This window comes from Strongylocentrotus purpuratus, unplaced genomic scaffold (assembly GCF_000002235.5).
Source record: "Strongylocentrotus purpuratus isolate Spur 01 unplaced genomic scaffold, Spur_5.0 spur5_scaffold_3, whole genome shotgun sequence".
In the NCBI taxonomy this organism is placed as follows: Eukaryota; Metazoa; Echinodermata; class Echinoidea; order Camarodonta; family Strongylocentrotidae; genus Strongylocentrotus; species Strongylocentrotus purpuratus.
Genome location: NW_022145609.1, coordinates 34,337,799 through 34,360,828, shown reverse-complemented (window position 1 = coordinate 34,360,828; position 23,030 = coordinate 34,337,799). Strand labels below are relative to the sequence as shown.

Sequence of the window (23,030 nt, the reverse complement as noted above, 5' to 3'; positions counted from 1 at the left end):
TTTTTTTGCATAGAAAAAATCTACAGTTTATGTTGTGTAATATTTGCCTCAACAAGTGTAAGTTTTACACATAGATCGACCAATTCATAATTTATTACAACTTCCATAATGATGCCTTTTTTTTTTCTGTTTTGGTACAAAAGAAAACAATTAAATACAAGCATGATATACAAAATAAAACCAGCTCAAACACATTGAACATGAGTTTTCATTGCTGTTCATAATACATCTACATGTACATTTCCCTCTGTGTTCAAATTCAACTAACAACCATTACATCTAATATGTGACAGGATTGTGCATGTAGCCATCAGCAAAAGTACATGATTAAACTCAAGAGCCAACAATCCTCCACATCACCACATTGCCAATTTTTAAATTCTCATAACTTTTTCCTTTGTATGATTTAATATATTTCATTTACTTTATTCTCCTTTCTTTCTCTTTTGGGTAGGGGGCATATTTTTGGTTTCATCCTTACACTTAATCTTGGCTTGTACTATTACATTGTTTTACACATCCTCAAATAAAGGGTTAGGGATTCAAAACAATTCACTACACCAAAAAACGAATGCTCACACAAATATATTGCCAATTTGAAATCCAATATTGGCACACTGACCATCATGACTATTTTCATTCTTAACAATACATCATGGTTGTGGTGAATCGTCTCATCAGCGTTTTGTTTAACATGATCGATAAAACACCCATTTGATAGCGTAATTGTCACCCTAAATATATTGAGTTAAAATAATGTAAAAGTAAAGGAAAATTTTATAACATAATCTTACAAACAATGTGACATTTCAAATGATATATTTAATGGGGGAACAATATCAGAGGAAAACGCACATCTGATCTCCTTGAAGATTGTGTGAGTGTGAACGTTGCTATCATTTTCAAATCGCTCACTTAAATGTGTCCTGGTAAGCTGTCGTAATGCTCTTCATGGCAGATTTTTTGGTGATGCAGTTACACTTGCCAATACTTGACACATTACTTCTACGTTTCTATGATCTAGAACGATCACAGATTAATACTGCCAATTTCTCCTTTGCATTTACAATCAGACCAAATAATCGAGGAAACCAATGCTTGGGTGATAATCATTTTAATATTCCACCATGCTTCAGAAAACGTAGGACACAGATAACAAATTTTCTTATCACTTTGTTTTTAACAAATGGTGTACTATATCCACAATCAAGCATTGCAGGTGCACCACATACATGGTTCATTCAAAAAGAAATAATACTGATGCACATTAATACATTAAAATAAACATAATATGGGTTCGAACGTGTGTCATAATGTAAGGCATTCAATTCCTTACACTACTCCACCTTGTACATGTTGAGTTTAGTTAGCTAAGATTAGGTATATATTGTTCCCAAAAGCCCACACGAGTTAAAGAAAATTAATACACAAAAGTATAAAAAATAAAAAATAAACATTTAAATCCTAGATTAAGTCGAGTTGTAGATCCTTTGGCAACAAAGATAGTCATCATGTTGGTGATGCTATTTTAATCCAGAGATAATTGAGTTGTTCAACTTTTTTACTTTGCTTTGGCATTTTTTCCCCATCTTTTTATTTTCTTCTTTCTTTCATTTTCCATGAGGGTGGTTTACTGGGTTAATGTGTGAATGATACATAGGTTACATAGGTTACATAGGTTAGACATTGATAAAGCACATTTCTATCTCATATTGACATGATTTCTTGTCCATCGATCATCCGACACCTTTTTGTTTAATATCGAGATAAGTACCTACATGTACATCGATTATACTGCTCTTACAGTCTCTAAATGGTGTGCATATTAATCCAATGGAGCTGACTTCGGGAGATAAACAAATATACCAAAAACAAAATATTTAGGACCAAATCGTGATTTTAAAAAACGATGCTACTTTCCAACAATTCAAAACAAAAAAATGAACAAATATTACAAACACACATCTATCTTAGCTGGAAGATTTTTTTTTTTTTTTTTGGGGGGGGGGGGCAGTGGACATGAGAAATCTTACTGTCATGAATTGAAGCTTTAAAATATTTCAAAAAACAGATTGAGTGTACTCAAATGAAAACGAAGGGCAGTGCATCACTTTGTACAGGTCAGGTACTAACTCAAATGCCATCAAGGTACCTTAAAAAGATTATTCTAAAATGCTAATGCTGACATTTTAGCTGATAGAATTGCCAGCATTAAAGATAATCAAGGAATCTGAGCCATCCTATTTCCTTCGACCAAATCTACACCTATGGAAAATCTTTTTGAGTGAAGATATATTCCAAGTCATAAAGCAGTTGAATCAAGCTCTTGATCTGGTCTACCAGAGGGATTAAGGGGAAAGCTATTTCTAATAAGTTCTCTCAGGTTAGGAAAATTGCAGTCTCTTATTTTGATTTCTGAGATGACACCATTTGCAAAAGAAATCGCAATAACAACTATTTTTTTTCCTCCTTAATCTGTAACAGATAATCTGTACACCTCCTATTCTACTTTGCTTTCTTCAGAAATTACATGGTGAAACAAATGGTTTTGCATTCATGTGCATTAACATCAAGCAACACTGTACATGATTGGAGATGAATATCTTGTAATGCAGGTCCATCTTACAATTGTCAAATGAAATACATTAATCATACTCTTACATTCATCAAGAGTGATGCCCACATTTGAAACAACAGTGCAAGAGGAATTATCAACCAACACATATATATAAATATATAATAAAATAAATAGAACATGTTCCACAATATATCATAATATTTCACACTTTTCAATAACATATACAAACAAGTATAACTCGAGATATTCTTCCATCATATTATCAACATCGAATTATAGATTATAACGAGACTAAAGGTCTTAAGTTTTGTACAGTCAGCTGAACATTAGTCCTTCTGGCACTCACCAGATATACTCATAAAGTAGATAGTTGGCTTAGAAGCAAAAGGATGTATTTCCATCCAAGTTTTGTCAGAATATCCTACCTGCTTAATAGCTAAAGTAAGAGGCACAGAACCAGGCAATAATTTTGCAAAAATTGTATATACAGATTGAACAAGAAATATATTCACAGATAAGATTTAGTTATTGTCTAAACTCAGAACATCATATACATTCTTCTGCTCAAGCAATGTTTATAGCCATTTATTTTGATCTCTCCCTTTAACCTGCTCAATACAATGCCCCTTTTTCACATAACATATACACGCATGCACATGTATCATATAGTGTGTCCGTGTTATGAAGGAAAAAAATCTAACATTATCCGAAGAATTAACAATTAAATATGTGTACATGTAGACACTAACAGAGCGAGTACATGTAGATTGCAATCATGTATTACTACACAATCAATGTTTCATACTAATTTCCTTGTTCTTCATAAATGGTGCACATAAATGCATAAGTACTTGGGAGAGAAGAAAAAAAAAGAAAACCCCTCAAATTCAAATCATAATTATTCAATGAAAAAATACCAAGTACAATAATTCAATTTACAATTTATACAGAATTAATAACACATAATCAACAAACAAACAAAAAACCATTAAAAAAGGGATAAGAAAAGAAAGAAAGAAAATTTTGAGATGACATATTAGTCCTTCCTGTATTCCCACAATTAAAACAAAATTAAAATCTTCCATTATTCAATGTCATAACTCTGAGTGCATGGTACTTGCTTTGGCAGTTTACAAAATTTGGTAAAGCAACAGAAGAGTTAGCACAATTGTATATTCCATATTTACAACAACAAATAATTATGATTATTATACTGATACTGGAGCCTTGGTATCCATGTAGTCCCGCTCTTTACTTTCTGCATAGTTAATCTGAGCAAACTCCACCAATGAAAACATCAAAACTACCCAGCACCAATGTTTTCAAAAATTAATCCCCATTATCTAATCCACTAATTTGGGTATTGATTGGCAAGAGAATGGGTCCATATTAGAGTAACAAATATGGAGAGATGGTGCAAACATTGCCATGTAATACTGAATCAAACACAAAAATTGTTAGGTTTATATGCACATTATCAAAAACATCTTTAATAAAAGCATTTTTTTATAAAAGGAAATAATGCTTTTATATTGAAACAAAATGCTGCTATTTTGTGTAGTAGGAGGGTAGTAATTAATCTTGTACGTCATTCCGTCCTTCCAGTTGGTGGTTTTGTAAGAGTAGAATATAATGCTTATAAATAGACTTAAAGTTACTTTTTAAAAACACAACAAAACGATTCCAAGTGGTTTTAAACACTTTCCTAACAATGTTACTCAAAAGTACTTTCAATAGGTGATAACATTACATAGTGCCTGGATACATGTCCATCTTCAATTTCTTTTTCTTTTAACAGAGTAGTTTTATTACCTTTGCATTACGAACATTTTTATCAATAGAAAAATTACTACTGTACGTGATCCTTGGTTATCTTTAATGCTTTCAGGACAGGATTTATTTTTAGGGCTAAATTGATAACACATTGTCCTTCACATTGGCAACAATTATATTTTTCTTCCATTACTACATTGTTCTAATAAAATGCATCTCTGAAAACAATAGACATGGGCAGGATCAAATGTTGTCAGAAAGTTAAATAGTGAGGACTCTTTCACACTTACAACTTCAGCTTTATCGTCACTTTCATGCAGACAACAGTCTAACGCATAACAAATTCTTGGAAGGAGTTGAGGTTACTAGACCTGTCTTCATCAGCTTGAGTTTGCCAAATAACCAGCTATTTTAACTATTCCGATCGCAAATCAACAAGTTCATTTGCGTCTTCATCAGCCTGCAGTTGCAAATAGCGGGTTATTTGGTTGAGAATATATCCCAAGAAATGTTGATCTTGTTTCCAATATATCACGCTACTTGGGAAATAGCGGGCTAATTTGTGCCCGTCCAAGCTAGTTTGCCATGAGCGTTTCAGTCTGGTGAAGATGCAGTTTCGAGCTTCGGGATAATATCCCCAGTCTAAAAATAGCGGGTTATTTGGCAAACTTGAGCTGATGAAGACAGGCCTACTGTGTATGCATCAAATATACCAATATAATATTTTTTCCCTTTATGCCTTATTCAAAACTGAAACTGCTTAAGTTACAAAAAAAAAATCAACATTGTAACACTGCTTTGCAAAGAAATGTAATACCTATATGACCATGCTTTGACAGTAAGTAAACTCTTAATGGTTTCCTTATTACCCTTCTACTCTCGATAGCTTTACAGCTAAACCTGCAGATATACAAAACCTCTATTGCTCCAATGTTGTCTTTGATAGTGACAGTTTCTGCAATGTTTTCAAAGATACTATCTTTAGACTTCTACCAGCAGATATCACAAACCTTCATTGCTCATGTTGTCTTTGATTTGTCTTAGTCTTCATCCTCACTTCTTTTGTCAAACTAAACTTTTACACCAAGCTTTTAACCCAGCATTGTCTAGGTTTTAGCAGAATACATAATTGCATGCCATATATCATTGGAAAGCTTGAAATCTCTAGTTTACAAATACACAAAAGAAAGAAGAAAAAATATCCTTTGAATTAATGGTGATTTTGAGCAGACAGACCACAAAGAAAAAAATTGATATCACCTCTCTCTCTCTCTCTCTCTGATCAGTCAATTTTTGAGAGTATGCAGATATGTGGGTTGTGCTAGATGCTAGGATAACTGATCTACAATGGTGTAAAAACTATCTATCTACCATGCAATTCTCACATTAGGGCATGCACTCAAGCAAACACAAGAAATTTGAATGTCGTTCGGAGAAGACAGTGATAGATGATGCACATAGCCATTTCTCATGCATGCATGTAAAGACTTATCTTTCTTCTACAATCAGGGGGACGGCGCAGAACCACTGGGAATTATCAATTACGATGAAAGTGAAAGTGAGATATGGGAGAGGGACGATTAAAGGTCTGTATTTTGTCAAGGCACTAATTGCTTTAAAATGCGAAGAATGGAGAAGTGTCCGCAACAACAGCCACAAAAGAAAATTTAAAATGTATGTTTTTTTCTCTATCCCCTAAACAATAATCTCTCTACGGCATTGGAAATTTGAAAGCAATAGGGTGGCACAAACACTGAACAGTGTGCATTCGAGGACAGATCATGAAAATGGAATATGACAGAAACGAATGAGTATAACCAGCAGATGCAAAGGAGAAAGTTTGAGTAAATTGTTATCAAAAATGAAAATCTAGGGCTGCCTTGAAATGGGGAATACATTCAATTCATATTTCATAGATTAATTAAAAGTTCATAGCTTCAGTTGATATTAAAAAACAGAAACGCATAAGAACTCACTGCTCATTCCTCTTTAGCAATAAAAGTTCAGCAATTTCTTCACTAATTTCTTCACAAAAAGTATTTCCTCTGAATCTTGGAAATATTTCCTCCTTTTCTTTTCTTTTCTTTTCTTTTCTTTTCTTGATGTTCTAGTAGTATGCATTAGTTGCTTTCTCTTTCTCTCATTTTTTTTTTTTACCTCAAACCTCTGTTGATTTTCAAGAGCCTTTATCCCTATTGCTAGGTATAGTACATCAAATATTAACATTTCAATCTCATGCACAACTGAATTCTAACAAATCTCTTATAAATATCAATGTTTCTATGACGAACAACAGGGACAATGCTATTAATGTTTTATCTTTAACAAAAGACATTGGTGTTGGCTAGCTCAAGAGTTTATATGATGCTTAGAATTCTATGCACTACTGAATTTGTTTCCTTTCTATCTCCTAACAAATCACTCGTATATATATCCCTGTTTCTGTGTATTAAAGTAAAACTGAAGAACAGGAACAATCCTATGAATATTGTTCTTTAACAAAAACAGAAACGCATAAGAACTCACTGCTCATAAATTTTTATTGAGCATGTACATGATTATACTCAACATTTTAATACGATATCCCATTACAGCCAATTATTATTGTTTAGTAATATGATTCTGATATTTGTCAATATGAGAATCTTTTAGTCATAATACAAGATAGTCTCCTGATCAATTTATTGCATACCTATCAACAGCATATCACTATCATGGCAATAGTGCCATTGTAAACCCAACATGGAATATTCAAGCTTTACAAAATGTCCAATTCATTATCCCATATGTACATGTATCTCATTTTTAGATGGAAAGTATTTATAAAAGTGCCAAATGCAGGCCTACTTTGATGTTCAGTGATTCGAAACACCAGAGTGCACAACAGAAATGTATTTAGGAGCTGTGATTATTTTGCCAACAGGGTGAAAAATGAAAAGAAAAACAAAATTTGCAGTGAAAAGAAAAGAAGATATCAAAAAAATATGAAACTTGAAAACAGAAATGATATGAGGGAGAGTATAATGCGATTAATATGTATGAATGAACCTAGCTTCTACCACAACCCACATACATGTGTACCTATATAAAGCCACAAGAACTCGATGGTGTGTTCCTACAAGGGAGGATGTCTTACCACTATTAAACAATGCTGTTAGCTCTAAAGAAGACCACACAATTAAAGGTAATATCTGCATTGTTCTTCTGATACTTTCTTTGTGAATGCAGTGTAAAGAAACATGGATTAGAAATTGGCAAAGAGCCACAAGGGAATTATTCCACAAAGCTTAAAGAAAAGTATAACAAAGCACAAACAAATGACCTTCTGGCTCTGTAGAGGATAAATATTAAAAACTGCCATTCAAAATATCATTTAGTCTTTAGTTTAAATCTCGTTAGTTTTTTGTGTTTATTTTTTGCTAAGAAACAAAAGCATTAAGACACAGCTCGAGCCCCTATGATTCCTTGCATAAGATTACATTTTATTCTAACATGCATTTCAATATGTTTCATCCACTGGAAATTCAAGCCAAAGTATTTATCCGATTAAGATGATTTTTAAGTCCATTCTAACCTTGCTTTATTTTATTAGTCAGTTGGATTAACCAAACAGATATAAATCTTGCAGAAGTACTTTTTTTTAAACTTATCTTTTTTGTTTTGCTATCTAGATTTAACTTGTTGGACAGAACACACATGACAAGTTTTGCCCAATGATATTTTGAGTATCCGATAGTACCTTTAAAAAACAAATGCAGTTACGAATATGAAACTTTATAGTACAGTGTGTTTCAAACAAAAAACAAAAATACACCAAACCTACGCTACACTACATGTCAATGGAGTTGGATGTGTTGCATAGTGGTAATGGAAAGTAACCATGATGCCCAAATTCAGAGGTATGAGGTAAAAAAAAATGACTACAACTATGCATACTGTTAGTTGAGACCGCACACAGATTGTAAGCTTTGTTCTTACTGCCACCTAGAATAGCGTATCATCTTTCCATGTGATCATGGCCATTTCATTTACATATGGCAAAGTGTGTATCAACAGCAATTGTTCACATTTGAGAATTTAAGCTGTGTATTCTTTAAACAATAGTGGCAGTAAGAATGAAGCTTACAAGTTGAAGCTAGTGCTTATTAAGTTAACTTTCAGCGTTTTATAGACTCCAAGGAACTTTCAGCGGAGGTACAGCCAGGACGCTTATTGCGCCCTCACTTGGCTAAAGATGAACAGGAATGAGCAGTGTTTCTATATCGCATGAATGGACACCTAAAAGATAAAACAACAAAAGAACAACAACAAAAATTCATTAACATAATTTTAAAGTGAAATGTTCACATCAAAGAGTGCTCAGAAAATATATTTAAACGAAATGTTAACTGATGTTAACATTTCGTTTAAATATTTTAAATATTTTAAATATATTCAAAAAGTGTAAATTCTCTACATTAATATATTTCATGTAATTAATATACACCTGTATGGCTATAAATGTCTTCATAATAAATTACTGAAATTTATAATTTTTACATAGATTTTGTGGGCGTTATTCATCCGTACAGTAATAATGGTTAATAAAAATGCAGACAATTTAATAGACAAAAATAGATGTGCAAAAATAGATGTGCAAACGACGAGAATGTAATTGTGTGTGAATACGGTTAAACAGATATATATCACTGATGGATTGATTATAACAATGAATATTAAATGGATGACAGTGAGCAATAATGTTATCCGATGATTTTTTTTGTGAAAGTTTCAGAAGAAAATATATTGAATGGCAAAAGCTGTAAATAACCCAAACTAACAATCACCTTGCTATAACCAATTTCCGCACTGTCCAGTAAGATGACCATTTAATTCCATAAATGTGTAGATGATTGAAGCTATTATGGTAGACATGATTATAAGTGTAAGATATAATAGCAGTTTTTATTTTTTGAAGCTTTAAAATGCATTTTACAAAAATTGTGTTTTCTATTTCATCTAGTATTTATGCCCATAGATGCTGTATCCACAAATAATGAAGGATCGCTTGTAGAGAATGAGCAACGAAATAAGGGAAGGCTTGTGAAGTATACAAACAGGAACTGCAAACAGATACACACTGGTAGAAAACTCACACTATAAATACTTCTTAAGCAAACCAATGGTTAACTATTCAACTTTCTTGCTTCCTACTATTACAGTTAACAACTAAACTACTCATACCCTTACCAAATATTGACTTTATTTAAGTATGTGAAAAATTAATTTGTCCTGATTTATGTTTCAGGAGAATGTGTCATCTTAAAGCTTTAAATTCTAAAGGAATTCAACAAAGACCCTGATTTAACAAGTCCATCTTTTATTCTTGAGTTACGAAAAAAAAACACAAAAACATCACATTTAGGAGGGGTATGAATAATCTAGTTGTGAACTGTATTATTCCTTTCATATTAACACCATAAACCCACACTATCAAGTATGAAGCATCATAATTACTTTTTAAGCAAAGTGAACAAAACTACTAGTGTATATAAAGCAGGGAAAGCATGATTACACATCTTAGCCAAGTGAAGATTAAAGGATTGTAAGACTGAACAACAACGTGACACATTAAAGATTCATGAGGCACTGTTACTAAAACATGTTTAATGTTAAGTGGAACACAGACAAAAGATACTAGGGAAACAGGGGCAGGAATTAATTGGATGACAAATGGCAGATTTCCACTTCAGAATGTGTGGGTGAAATGATTGTATTTAACATCCAGGATGATAGATGAAGTAAAATCAAGTTTTGAAAACATAGCGATCCTGCAAGCAGTTCGTTTACTTCATAATTGATCGTTATTTCTGAGATTCCTCTTCTTTCTCTATGCCCCTCTCTTCTCGTCATATATCTATCTGCCCCCACCCCACTTTCTCTCTAATCTTTCTCTCGTTAATGACTTCTTCTCCCTCCCTCCCTCTCTCTTGCTCTCTTTCTCCCTCTCTCTCTCTCTCTCTCTCTCTCTCTCTCTCCATGGTCCATGCTCTCTCTCTCTCTCTCTTTGCGTTCATTGTTCCCCTCTCCATTTCCTTCTTTCATATGACCCCTCCTCTTCCAAATTCTACATCCTCTCCTTTGAAGTATATTTGAAAACTTAAGATAAAAGAATGGTCTTCAGACAAATACATTAATCAATACAGTTAACTAAATTATTCATACTCTTACAAAGTTCTGTAATTTGTTAAGTATGTGAAAATTGATTCGTCCCAATTTATGAATGTGAGATATCAAAGCTTACATCTTAAAGTATTCAACAAAGGCCCTAATTCAACCAGTCCACCTTTCATTCTTAAGTTATAAAAAATACCACAAAAGAAAAATGTATAAGGGTACCCTATGAATAATTTACTTCTCTACTGTTCAAAACCCGAATAGCCTTTTACTGCTTGCAAAAGGGAAACATGAAAAGAACTTTCATGTCAAAAAATCCTGCTTCTTCTGTTTGTTTTTTCCTTCCGTTTTTGTTTTTGTTAGGGGGTTGGGGGTGGGAGCAAGGTTCTACTTCAAATTCTTTTATCAGGATATGTTTGTATGGACCTGAAAAGAGTTTTCAAAAGCTTCATGGGAAAATAAGAGAAGATTTCCCCTTAGATATATTCCAAGGCAGACGTCACGTAATCGCACACCCTCCGGTGTAATTTCATCCCGGACCGTCTGGCCCTGCTGTGTGCCAAGCACAAAAATTCATCTTCCCTGATTTACGGCTGTTTACTCTTGGCCTTTCCAAATCTGGATCACCGACTTTCTCCCATTTACCCCAAGTACACTCCAATCTACCACACATTGAACTAGAGCACCGTCAAAACATTGCTTGTTAGTGCCCCATTTCAATGAATACCCCTCAACATGGGGGTCCAAGTTTTTTCTTGATTGCCTAAAAGAAGTTTTGAATCAGGAGAATAATGTAAAGGCCCGTGGCATAGATGTTAAATAAATTGTTTCAAATCAAATCCAACCCAACTGAATTATGGCCGGCCCTGGAACTGTGTGTATCTAGCTTAGAGTATCATATCATACTTGAATGCAACAATATGCCAAATGCACATGATCCCTATAAATGTCAGAGGGTCCTTGGCTATATGCAGGCCTGTATGTCCTACGTTAATCTGCTACGTTAATCTGTGACAACAACGATACTAGCGTTATAAAGCTTTACTGATGAAAATAAAAGAATTTTAAGCTAATTTGATCGGAATATCTGGATTGTTTGATCGCTCGAGACAGTAATTTGTTAACAGATTTGCTTAAAACAACCAAGATACCAGTCTGCTTAGAGAGTATTTACTGGGATAGCATGCTGTCTGGGTTTACATCTTTACTAGCCTTGCCCTCTGAGCTCTGGTAGGCAATGCTCAGCCAAACCCTGCAGCAATCTTGCAGCCACAACACATTCAAACTAAAAGATACCATGCCTTGCCTTAGCTTGCTTGATGCTCAACCAACCTAGCAATGTAATCAGAAAGTGCTCTACCATATCTATCACCACATACCTGGCATGCAAAGCCCTTTCCTATTAATGCCCAACCAACTTGGTAATTTATCCGGATCTCCTGGTGAAGAAATTACAAACATGTGAAAGTGAAATCTAGTAATCTACGCATATATGAATGTAACTGTTTATTAATGTATTGCAATGTATGCATGTTTCTCACCATAGCAGAACTCTTTAGATGGAGTTCACTTTGCAACATTATGTGTTGCTATGTCAGGCAAGGTTCTAAAAGCTACAGACTTGTCAAGAAGTATGCATAGAAATTACAAAAGTGTTCAGCCTGTTCTTTTCACGGTTTAAATCAATGTCTTGTCTTCACTTCACTTTATTACCGGCTTCAAAAAAGGTATCTAATTTGTTTCAAATTCTTATTCAATAACTGTGAAGGAATTACACATATACAAATTATAAAACAAAATATCTTCAAGCTCTCAGTGATTCTGAGTATCTAAACTATTTGAACAGATTTGAAATGAATTCTGCAATATTGTGTCAGGTGAGATGAATTCAAATGAATTTTGATGAACAGATTTGACGAGCGATGAAATGGATTGACTATTGACCAACTTGAATAACAAATGCCTACATTGACTTTGATATTTGCATGTTACCGGATTCACAATACAAAATTAAACTGAACAAAGATGAAACTGTATTTAAAATATGTTAAACGGATGGGAAAACCTGTATCATTTAGATGTAGTTTAAAGTCCTATGCACATTTCATTGTAATTTTTGTTTAAATTCTTATTTTGTCATCATTATTGTTACACAAAGCTACACACTATACAGCTTGTGAGGGTTCTAGATCATCAACACTTTCTGGAGTATCAGTGCAAAACAGCAAACAATCTGTCCTTCAGATATCCTTTTTCTTGACGAAAACAAAAACACTCTCAAATCCTTCTTGAAGAAAACAAAAACATGTCCACAGACGGTTTAAGGGGACAACATCCATTACGGTTATATTTAATGGCTAGATTTAATTAGGCAGACATGTGTCCAATTTTTCTCTGCATTGAAATGGGGGATAATAACGTTCCTAATTAGCTGAGATGGACTATCCTCGTTTAGTTGCTTTTAGAGTCAGGTCTGGTAATCGTGTTTAGCATCGTGTATCAAAACAACTTGTTATTGGCCTTGATTCAAGCTAGTACAGGATTTTGTTTAGGGTTTGACAGAGTCTGAAGTAAGTAGAATATCAATAAAATCCAAGTTTAAATGGGTCTGGACTCTGGATTGAGAAGACTATCTGATATAGACTCCTTAGGTGAATCTCATGGTATAGACTGCATTAGAAAACAAAGTCTGCACATTCCTTGCTGTAGATCATGCGCTTTGAAAAAAATTTACAAGGTTGCAAATATAGTCAAAAGATTTATCAATTTGTTCTATATTATGGGGTGGGGGGAATTCTTCACTATGTTAGAAGAAGTATTAACATTCATTAATGAACAGTTGTAAGAAAAAAAATGTACCAGTTAACTATTCTCAATAATAATGCTTCCATTTGTACAGAAGTAGGAAGATTCTAGATGCAATTAGAAGGGTATTATTCCAAAATAATTTATCAGCATTGTCACCATCCCTGATATTATACTGCTTCGCAGTGACAGCTTGGACTGTTTAAAAAAAAGGGTATTTTCAAAACTCAACTGTACATTTATTCTCATTTCTAATACCAGGATAAAAATACACTATCTGCCTGAAAATAGGCTAATTGTCACATTTCTGGTGATGCACACGGCAACATTGCTCCATATCACGCTGAAATTTCAACCAAAAAACAACAACTACCCAGTACGCCCCCCACTTCTATTTTCAAGACACCTCAATTTAATCAAAATAAGAGGTGCTGGCTTGGACGAAAGAGGACAACGATGACGTTCGTTTTGACATGGTGTTAGGAGTTGTGTCAGGAGTAATTTTAGCAAGTTAGATTACACATACCTGCCACGACTATAAATAGGATCACTATAATATATAATAGTATACTATGCATTACTGGTCTCGATATAATAATCTTTTGATACTACATGCCCAATGTACATAAAAATGTACAATGTCCAGAATTAGGACAATGTCCAGAATTGGGACACTGATTACAACTTTTAGGTTACACATATCTCAAAATAGTCCAAGTTTGTTTATCCCTATGGTTAAATGGCAACCCAATATGCATTAATATAAAATTACTAGTGAACCTTTCATTTTGTTTTCTCCCAGAGTATTAATTTTGGCAAATTTGACTAGCCCTTAATTAATTTTTTAGTTATTAGTTCCTGTTTTGCTATTAAAGGTATTACAAAGTTTTGGTATAGGGTCATGTATTTGGTTCAAATTAACATATTGGAAGCATATGCGTTCCTATAATATTCATTGATCGTTGTCCCGGTTGAAATCGAGTCTAAAGTTATGAAATTATAAATAATAAACTCTTTATGTTGTATAGCTCCCTCTCAAGGTGAAGATATTAATTAAGCTATTAAACAATGTTTTTATAACTAAAATCGACCGATTAGCTATTCCCGTTTGGAAATTATATATCACAACTACATATTCTGAGATTTTCATGGTCGCAGCTACCATTGAACGGCCGTAGGCGCTATTTGAAATTTATCAAAATTTACCGGGAGCACCGGTAAAATTTCCCAAAACTTTGTATTACCTTTAAAGGTACTATGTCCCATTTGCAGGCCAAAAAAATGAAAAAGTTAAATTCCAACTGCATTTGAAAGATAATACTAATTTAGAACTTCCCTAAAAAAGGTGGGGCTTGAAAATTGTGAAAATAATGACTATTAGTTGTCAAATCGACTTTAGAGCTAAAGAGCCCAAAAGTAATAGTCTTGATTTTCAGACAATTGTACCAAATGGTCATACGTTTTAAGCTGCGCAAAGATTCAATCAGTTTAATCTTGGCCATCACAAGAAGTGGGTTATTGATGTAGGATATGTAGGACATGATACATGACATATTCATAATTCCTGCAAAGTTCTACAGCATTTGAGGTTGGCTGCAAAAGGGACATAGTACCAGGGAAAAAATTAATATTTATTTTTCGGGGGCTACTTTTCAAGCTTGCATGCATGAAAATAACAATCTAAAATTTGTTTTGCATTGAACTCTATGCAAATTTACAGGGGCTCTTTTCTGATTTTCGGGGGCTATTTTTGGCATTTCGGGGGCTAATTCGCCCCGCCCCCGTGTATTTTTTTCACTGCATAGTACCTTTAAAGTGAGCAAATAGTACTTCCATTCAGTTATTCTAAAGTCAATCAACAAGAGAAAACTTGATGTGCACTTGCTTTTAAAACTAAAATAATTTTAATAATCCTCCTAAAAGTGGGATATTAATTGGGATTCATCACATGTGAAGGTTCAATGTTTGAAGAAAAAAAGTGATTTCCTGTAGCATAAACTAGCAAGCTTCAAAAGGCCTGCCATAGGAGCTTTTGCAACAACAAAAAAAACACTAGAATGAGATTCACAAATTAATTGAATATTTGTTATAATCTCAAAAGGGAGAAAACACTGCAAACTGCAAAGTCATGCAATAAACTTGGATATGAAGAATGATTCCACCATGAAAATGAAAGAAAATGTTACTTCCAGGAAAGTAAAAACAAGAGAAGCATGCATATATTTATAATCCGGTAAACATCGATTTGTAGAGAGGTATTAGATAACACTTCAACTGGCACCAGAACGGCGTACATAATGGTTCAAATACATGGATTAGATTCAAACAAATATATTCCCCCCATAGAGACAACACAGCACCAAACCCACGCATTGTGGGCGTAATAAGATAGGGGAAGGGAGAAGACATTAAAGGAATTAGCGACAGAAGAAATCAATTCAGCCAAGAAGAATGAGATTAATTTCCTAGCCTAGACTGATCTGTAATTCAATTCATTTCAAATGAAAATTGAAAAGTCAGGACTTGAAAGTGCAATTTGATACTGAAGATTAGTTCAGAAGGACCTAGATTATATTCAGATATTGTCCTGTGAGACCCAGAAAGGCAGTATGGTAGCTCTTTGTTAAAGGATATTACTTAATAATGCCGTTTTGATGATGTATTAAAAGCACACAACAGAGCACACTGAAGGCAAATTGCATGTAAATTTCAAAGGTAATGTCATTATATTATAAGGTTTTCTGACTGCATATTACAATACTGTTCACATCGAAGCCTAAACAAAATCAACATTCACAGAAACTCATGAACTTAATTTTGCTATAAGATATTTTCACTTCACTTCAGAATAACTTTTTAAAGAAAAACAGAAAAGCAGGATAATGTTCATTCAACTTGAATGTAAAGCAAGGGAGTGAAATGCAAAGGGATTTCATTCATGAAAATTGCATATTTTTACTTGGATTGAAGCAAGGAATTGTCAAAATAAATGATTTTCTGGCAGATTGCTTATCAGGCTTCAGTGGCTGTTTCAATCAGTCAATGTGCGTGTTCACATCAAACATGCTTTATTGCAATGATCACAGCAAGCACCACTGCAAGTTTCCACACAAGTGACACAACTATCTTCAACAAGGTATTGCCAAGTGTGAACTGTCCCATGGTGATACATGTGTACAAAGCAACAAAACATGCCATATGCAAACGGAACTAAAAGTAGCATTTCTTTTCTCTCTCTTTCTTCAAACAACACAGAGTTTAAATGTATATATCACACAAATGAAGATGAAAGGGCGTTACTGCCATACCATAATTACAGTGAAGTATGGAGGTGGTATTTTCGGTCTATTGAAATTGTAGCTCATCTTGCGAATGCAGGCACTAAAAAATTCAAAGGAGAGGAGAGGAGAGAGGGAGGGGAAATAAAACATTGAGATGCAAAATCTAATTACATGAATGCATTATGAATGCAGGTTGCAGAGTATATGAATATATAAACCAATAATATGCATACTTTCTCCCAAAACACAGTGTTAAAATAAGTGAATATCTAGACTGCCTAATTATTTCATACATGTACAGTTCATGTTCCTAAGGCATTGTACATCTGAAGAACTTTGACTAAAGAGTCATGATGAATGTTCCAAAAGCCAACCAAACTGGGGAAGATGTATTTTCCATAGGCAAGGCATGTCCGATAAATATCAACAAAAGAGTTCCGATCAACATTTCAAAGGCTGACCAAAGTAGCAAAATAGTTCATGCTATTTTCCTGTTTTGACAGCGGAGGCATGACACAGACATTTCTTCACAGATTCTCTGCACCCACACACACACACACAAACATCCACATAATTTCTGTCCATACGGGGTCAGATGTATACCGGTAGTGGATTAAATGCTATGGTTGACAATCTGCCTGAAACATTACTCTTGAAAAGCCACGGTAGCAATGACCACAAAAGGACACGTTACTGCACCGAGAGGGCATTAAAAGCAAGAATACATTGGGGTTTTTTGGGGGGGGGGGGGGGGGGGTTCGGGGGTTGGATAGGAAAATTTGGGAAACAGAAATAGCATAAAATTGAACGGTATAACATATTATGGACAAGGGACGTGTGAATAGGTATCAGCTCTTTACAATTATTGTGTGCAAGTTTCTTTCTTCTACAGTTGTACGCCCAGAGAAGAAAGAAAGAGAAGAGAGAGAAAGAGAGAGAGAGAGGAGAGAGAGAGAGGTAACTAAGAAAGTGAGTCTGTCGGGGGGGGGGGGGGAGAGAAGGGGGGGGGGGTAAGAAAGAAGAAAAAAGTAAAATAGAAACAGAGACAGACAAAGCAAGACAATGATAGAAAGAAGAAAGGGAGGCAGAAAGGCCCACAGGAAAGAAGGAAAAGATTTGTAACACAGGAAAATGAAAAAGAAGATGAAAGAAATTATTAATTGATGTGAGTGCTATGTTGGGAAAGAGGAAGCAAGGGTATGCCTAGCTCTGCCACAAATAACAAATGATGGTGACTATATATCCGTCATCTTTTCAATGTGTTCGTCTGCCATTAATAAACATGTAAACATACATTATACTGTACATCCATCGCATTTACCGTGAAAAATTATCCATCAAGAAAATGGATCGAGGCGTAGAGTCCAAGAAGTGTCAGAAATGAATTTGCTGCGACAAAGATAACATAATTATTTTCAACACTTATAGCATAAGGAGAGAGAGGATAAAGGGGAAATGTCTCTTTAAATTCTTATGCATAATGAATGCTTTACATTTTTACAGTAGGACCAAGCTGTTTGAAAACCACTTTGTGCATATGCAACTGAGTACATACATGTACATGTGGAAGCTACATTTTAACGAGTTCCAGTAAGTACATCTGTATACATAATTACACACAATTATACATTTGTATTGGAATGCATGTGCTTGATTGTACAAACATACATGTACAACAAATAACATAGCACAAACATACGTGTGTACCAATTACCTACACAAGATCTCCAAACTAATTAATATAATCATCATAAGTGCATTTGTGTAATGGTTTTTATTTCATTATTTGACTATTTATTTTCAAATCAATTTATTGTCTATCATTCATAATATATTTTCATCACTCATTTGTTCATGTGTTCATTTGTTTTTTCGCGAAGGAGCACTTCAAAAGGAACATTTATATATTGAAGTGGGGAATTAAAGAATTGAGGTGCAATTTTAAGAAACGTTGTCAGTGACATTATTTATAGATTCTAAATTAGAAGTCTTCCCTGAAGTAGCAATGGGGTTGTGCTGATAGAATTCATTAGATTCCGAGGTTCGGCAGATCGCCTAATTGATCCTCTTACACGTTTACTTTCATCACAAGTTTTAGCTTCGGATAATTAATCTGGAATCTGTTTCCCCCAAACCTTCAATATAGTTATGCCGACACAAGCTATGTGTACATCTAGAGCCTGTATGATAGTTGCCTACATGTATCTTTATCAGCTTTAAACAGTAATGGAAAATTTCAACTCCCAATTATTCAAATATTCTAACATATTCTAATTTATTCTACCAATTTGTACAAAAAACAGGGGTCTTATCTGGGTCACCTAGAGTTTAGTAGTGCACTGTAAAGCTTGAGTTTTCATGCCAATGAATTTGAATTGTCAGTTCTTCAAATAGCAATTTCCATAACACGTACAAGAGCTTAGCATCAGATTTGTCATTACTGGCTGTCAGTGTCAGTAAAGCGTGTCTTTATATAAAATATTGTTCCCTTAAAAATGTTTTTAAAAGAGTAGACAGTGAGCATGAATCTTCATAAATCAAACTCACAATCTGCACATTTATCTGATGAGAGATCAAGTCTAAGTCACACCGCCAAACCGACTCCAGGACGACTCCAAACGACAGACCTTTTTGCCATTGGGGTACCAGGGGTAATGGATATTTTTGTTTTGTCTGTTGGCGGTCTTCCGTCAGTCTTGTGTCGGTCTTTTCGGTGTGACTCGGGTATAAGGGTTTCAAAAGGATGCAACATGAGGAACATAATCTGGAACATAATAAGTAGGTAATGCCTTTATGATAATAATAAAACATTTTGCTAATTCTTTTGGTTTTGCATTTAGGTTTTAGACAGGGAATTGATGATTATTAAAATATTTCCAAAGTAATTATCTTTCCTGTACAATCCTCCAAATTAATGATCATGATTTGGCTTCAATAATGGAAGAAGTCCAAAGACATAGGAGACCGTTTTAAATAAGTAATGGACCTCGTACAGACATCGTCTTGATGCCAGCCAAGTGACTCATCAAAGCCTTAAGTGAATGATGAAGAGAAAATGATAATCTTGCTAAGCTAATGTATGAGACACAATGCCCATTAGGGGAGAATGCCATTTCTCATTTGTGACGCAACACAGCGCATCTGCTCAAAACCACCATAGGATCTCAAATATCACTACAGAGCAGCAAATGGGAAAATTCTGCTCTTTAATAGTAAACTAAAAAGTGTGAGATCTCATTGGAAAGCTAGAAATCTCTAGTTTGAAGAGAAGAAAAAAATAATTTTCAAATGAATTTTGACAATAATGATTGGTGGAATCATGCAAGCCTACAGATACATGTAGTTTGTTAAAATTCAGTCTTTTTAACAATTGGAGATGTTAGTCCTTTACCAGCTTCTGTCAACCAATGGGACAAAATGAAGTAATGCCATGGTTGACTTTTGTCACACATACAGTGTGCATGAGTAATATCCTCAAAACAAGGGTTTAAGGAGAATAAAAGGTAAATTATACTGGTATTGATGACACGTTTGCACTACTTAGGTATGTAAGCTCTGTTGCCAAGCATTTACCAAGATGCCATCACACAAAACTATGGCTAAGCAAGGAATTTTCATGAGCAATTCACGTGCTATGATACATGTAACAAGTGAAGACTAGGAACATACAATTTTCAGGAGAAAAAACTGCTGAGCATTTCTGAGAAAATGGAAAGACCTCTTCATCTCACAGGAATTAGGGCTTTGATTTTCTGCATTTATTGCTCAATTTACACTTAAAGGGCATTGCAGGGATTTGCATGATGAAAATCTCAAATTTGCAAAATGGCCGAAAGTGTGAGGAAAATCATGACTGAAAACTTTCCAAGAAGTATGGTGGCAAAAATATTCATTATTACCAAAATTATAGTCATTTTTCATTTCAAATTTGAATTTTGCAATTGGCAGTGTTTTACTTACCCCATTTGTTGTGTGTAAAATGAGGGCTTCACTTTGCACTCAAAGAGAGGATACCACAGACTCTTTTGATCTGCAATTTTGCACATACTTTCTTAAACTAATCTTGCTTCTACAGAAAAATTTTGAGATAAATATTTGAGGGCTTGCAAATCCCTGATAGGGGCTTTAATAAGCATACCTGCCAACCTGAGACAAGAGAAATTAGGAGTAAATTTTTCTGGATGGACTACGAGGTCGCGAACCATCGAAGGATTGGGGTAGTAGCCCGTAGATTGGGGGGGGGGAACTAACGATCACGTTCGGGCTGCGCTGTGTATATCTTCTATGAGCGCGAGCGCGGATGTCGGCGTGATCTGGTTATCAGTGCTGTGTTATGCTTTAGTCTTATACATACATACATACATATTGGTATTTATTGAGCGCCTTTACATGAACATGCTCAAGGCGCTTTACATTTCGAAATACAAACATAATAGTTATATACTCTCCAAGTGCATTACACTAAAAAAAAAAAAAAAAAAAAAAAAAAAAAAAAAAAAAAAATTAACAAATTAAAAAAAATCGGAGTTTTGAGGCATGCATTCGGAATTCGGAGTTGGTATGAAAAATGCGGAGGAACTCCGCCTAAATCGGGGTGGTTGGCAGGTATGAATAAGCATTGTTCCAATCATGTTGCTGTGAACTACCTCATAATCCTTAAAGGCACAATCACATGACAAACATAGTGCGCTTCACAAACATATCTGACTACACTTGGGCTCTTTGGTGCTAACTTCTTTCTTTTATTACCTCCTATTTATTTACATATAAATCATGATTTAATTCACTGCAGTGTTCTCATTCATTTTTTAAAGGTGGTTTAATGTGTCATGTGCCAATGAAGCTTTAGGATGCATTGCAATGCTAGTACATACATGAAAAGCCATGCATAATTGCTTGAGGACGAAAAAATGTCAAGCGCATCAGTGATTCATGTAGGCAGATGGGAGCTGATGGAAGCCTGCACGAATCTGGATACAGATGGGATTTGGTCATTTATTTAACTTCATCATTTGGTTTAAGAAATTTAATTCGGTTAAGGAAAACCACGACAACTGTGCAATTTAGTCTTATTCTTTGTTATTGTCATCACAGGATGAAATATGAGTGAACTTAGATTATGTTATCTACTATTTTGGTATGATTGTATTTATATTATAAATTTTGTACGAGTTGTGTAATCTTATGCATGATCACCTGGAAGGAAAATTTCTCCTTTCTTTGGAAGAAGACAATAAATTATATTATATTCTATTCTATTCTATTCTATCTACTAACTACATGTAGATCAGAGGTGCAGCTATGAAATGGGATGTAAAATGGTCATATAATTGCAACCTACATGTAATGTGATGAATAAACAATTGCTGCTTTAACAAAAACAATATAAACAAACAAAAGAGTTAGCTCTCAAATTGGAATTAATGATGGATACCAACAAAAATTGAATCCTAAATGGTCCACAACACTCAAAAAAAGATTATTGAAAGGTTAGATTAGCTATAAAATGAATAGTTGTGACAGGGTGCACGACACATGCTTCAGCGACAATTAATCCGCAATCGATAAAATACACTGTACCTAACCCTAACCTCTTACCCCATAAACCTATACTAAAACCAAACTGCCACCCTGACCTTAACTTTATATCTTTGAAATAATAAACCCCGGAGCAATTGTCGCCGGAGCATTTATCGGAGCACCGTTTTGATGAAAGAAAGAGAGAAGTATGAAACCGTGAATAATCTTTGTGACCTCAAAATATATATACCTGTTTTTTTTTTAATAGCACATGGAATGGCAAGGGTTCACATATATTTTTTCAATAGCTGAGGTTATGTCGGTAGCGGCTGAATGTCGCCCTCTCCATATTACTGACCCACTGGCGGTCTCTGCCGTCAGCGTCATCCTCCTCTTCCCCTTCCAGCATCATGTGCTGCTGTAGAGGCAATGGGGGAGCACAGACGGGTCATTGCACTTTCTCAGGTCAATGCACTCTACAAAGGTCAATGCACTCTACAAGGGTCAATGCACTTACTCTAGCTGTTACACAATGGTTAACAAAGTGAACATATGTGTATTTGTATGATTAACTGTGAAGGGTCATACATTGTAAATCTACCTTAAGTTTACTCCATTCCTGAAGTAGACAAGAATGAAGAATGCAACATCAAAACCTATTAAATTATTGAGATGTTTATCAAAGGAAGCCGGTTTACTTGAAATTTGTGTCGATATCTCCATTTGTAAATCAAATTTGATGGTTGTGTCCATGGTTAAATGCCACCACTGGTGCATGTTGTGGCATACATTGCACTCTTGAGAGCAGAGTTGCTGCTTTTCACCCTAAAAAAAGCCAATGGCAACATAACATGCTCCTTTCTTTTACTTTCACGAGACAAATAAATAAAATGGTGCAAGTTTGTGCAAAAGTAACC

The 23,030-nt window shown here is 34.6% G+C and overlaps 1 protein-coding gene across 5 annotated transcripts in view; it reads right to left on the bottom strand.

Moving 5' to 3' along the window:
- The window catches only part of LOC100144872 (ST8 alpha-N-acetyl-neuraminide alpha-2,8-sialyltransferase 3), a 59,448-nt gene continuing 36,418 nt past the window's right edge, over positions 1 to 23,030 (bottom strand). The window contains exons 8-9 of one of the 5 annotated variants that reach the window (XR_004066093.1): positions 22,364 to 22,531; positions 1 to 8,629 (exon numbers count right to left, since the gene is read on the bottom strand). Coding sequence is in view for 4 of the 5 variants with exons in the window: in XM_030995983.1 (XP_030851843.1) it covers positions 22,415 to 22,531 (117 nt within the window). In the remaining variant the exon portion in view is untranslated. Of the gene's footprint in view, positions 8,630 to 16,015; positions 16,694 to 21,992; positions 22,532 to 23,030 lie in introns of those variants that run through there. The other 4 variants (XM_003728339.3, XM_003728338.3, XM_030995984.1 and 1 more) reach the window with 4 other exon arrangements.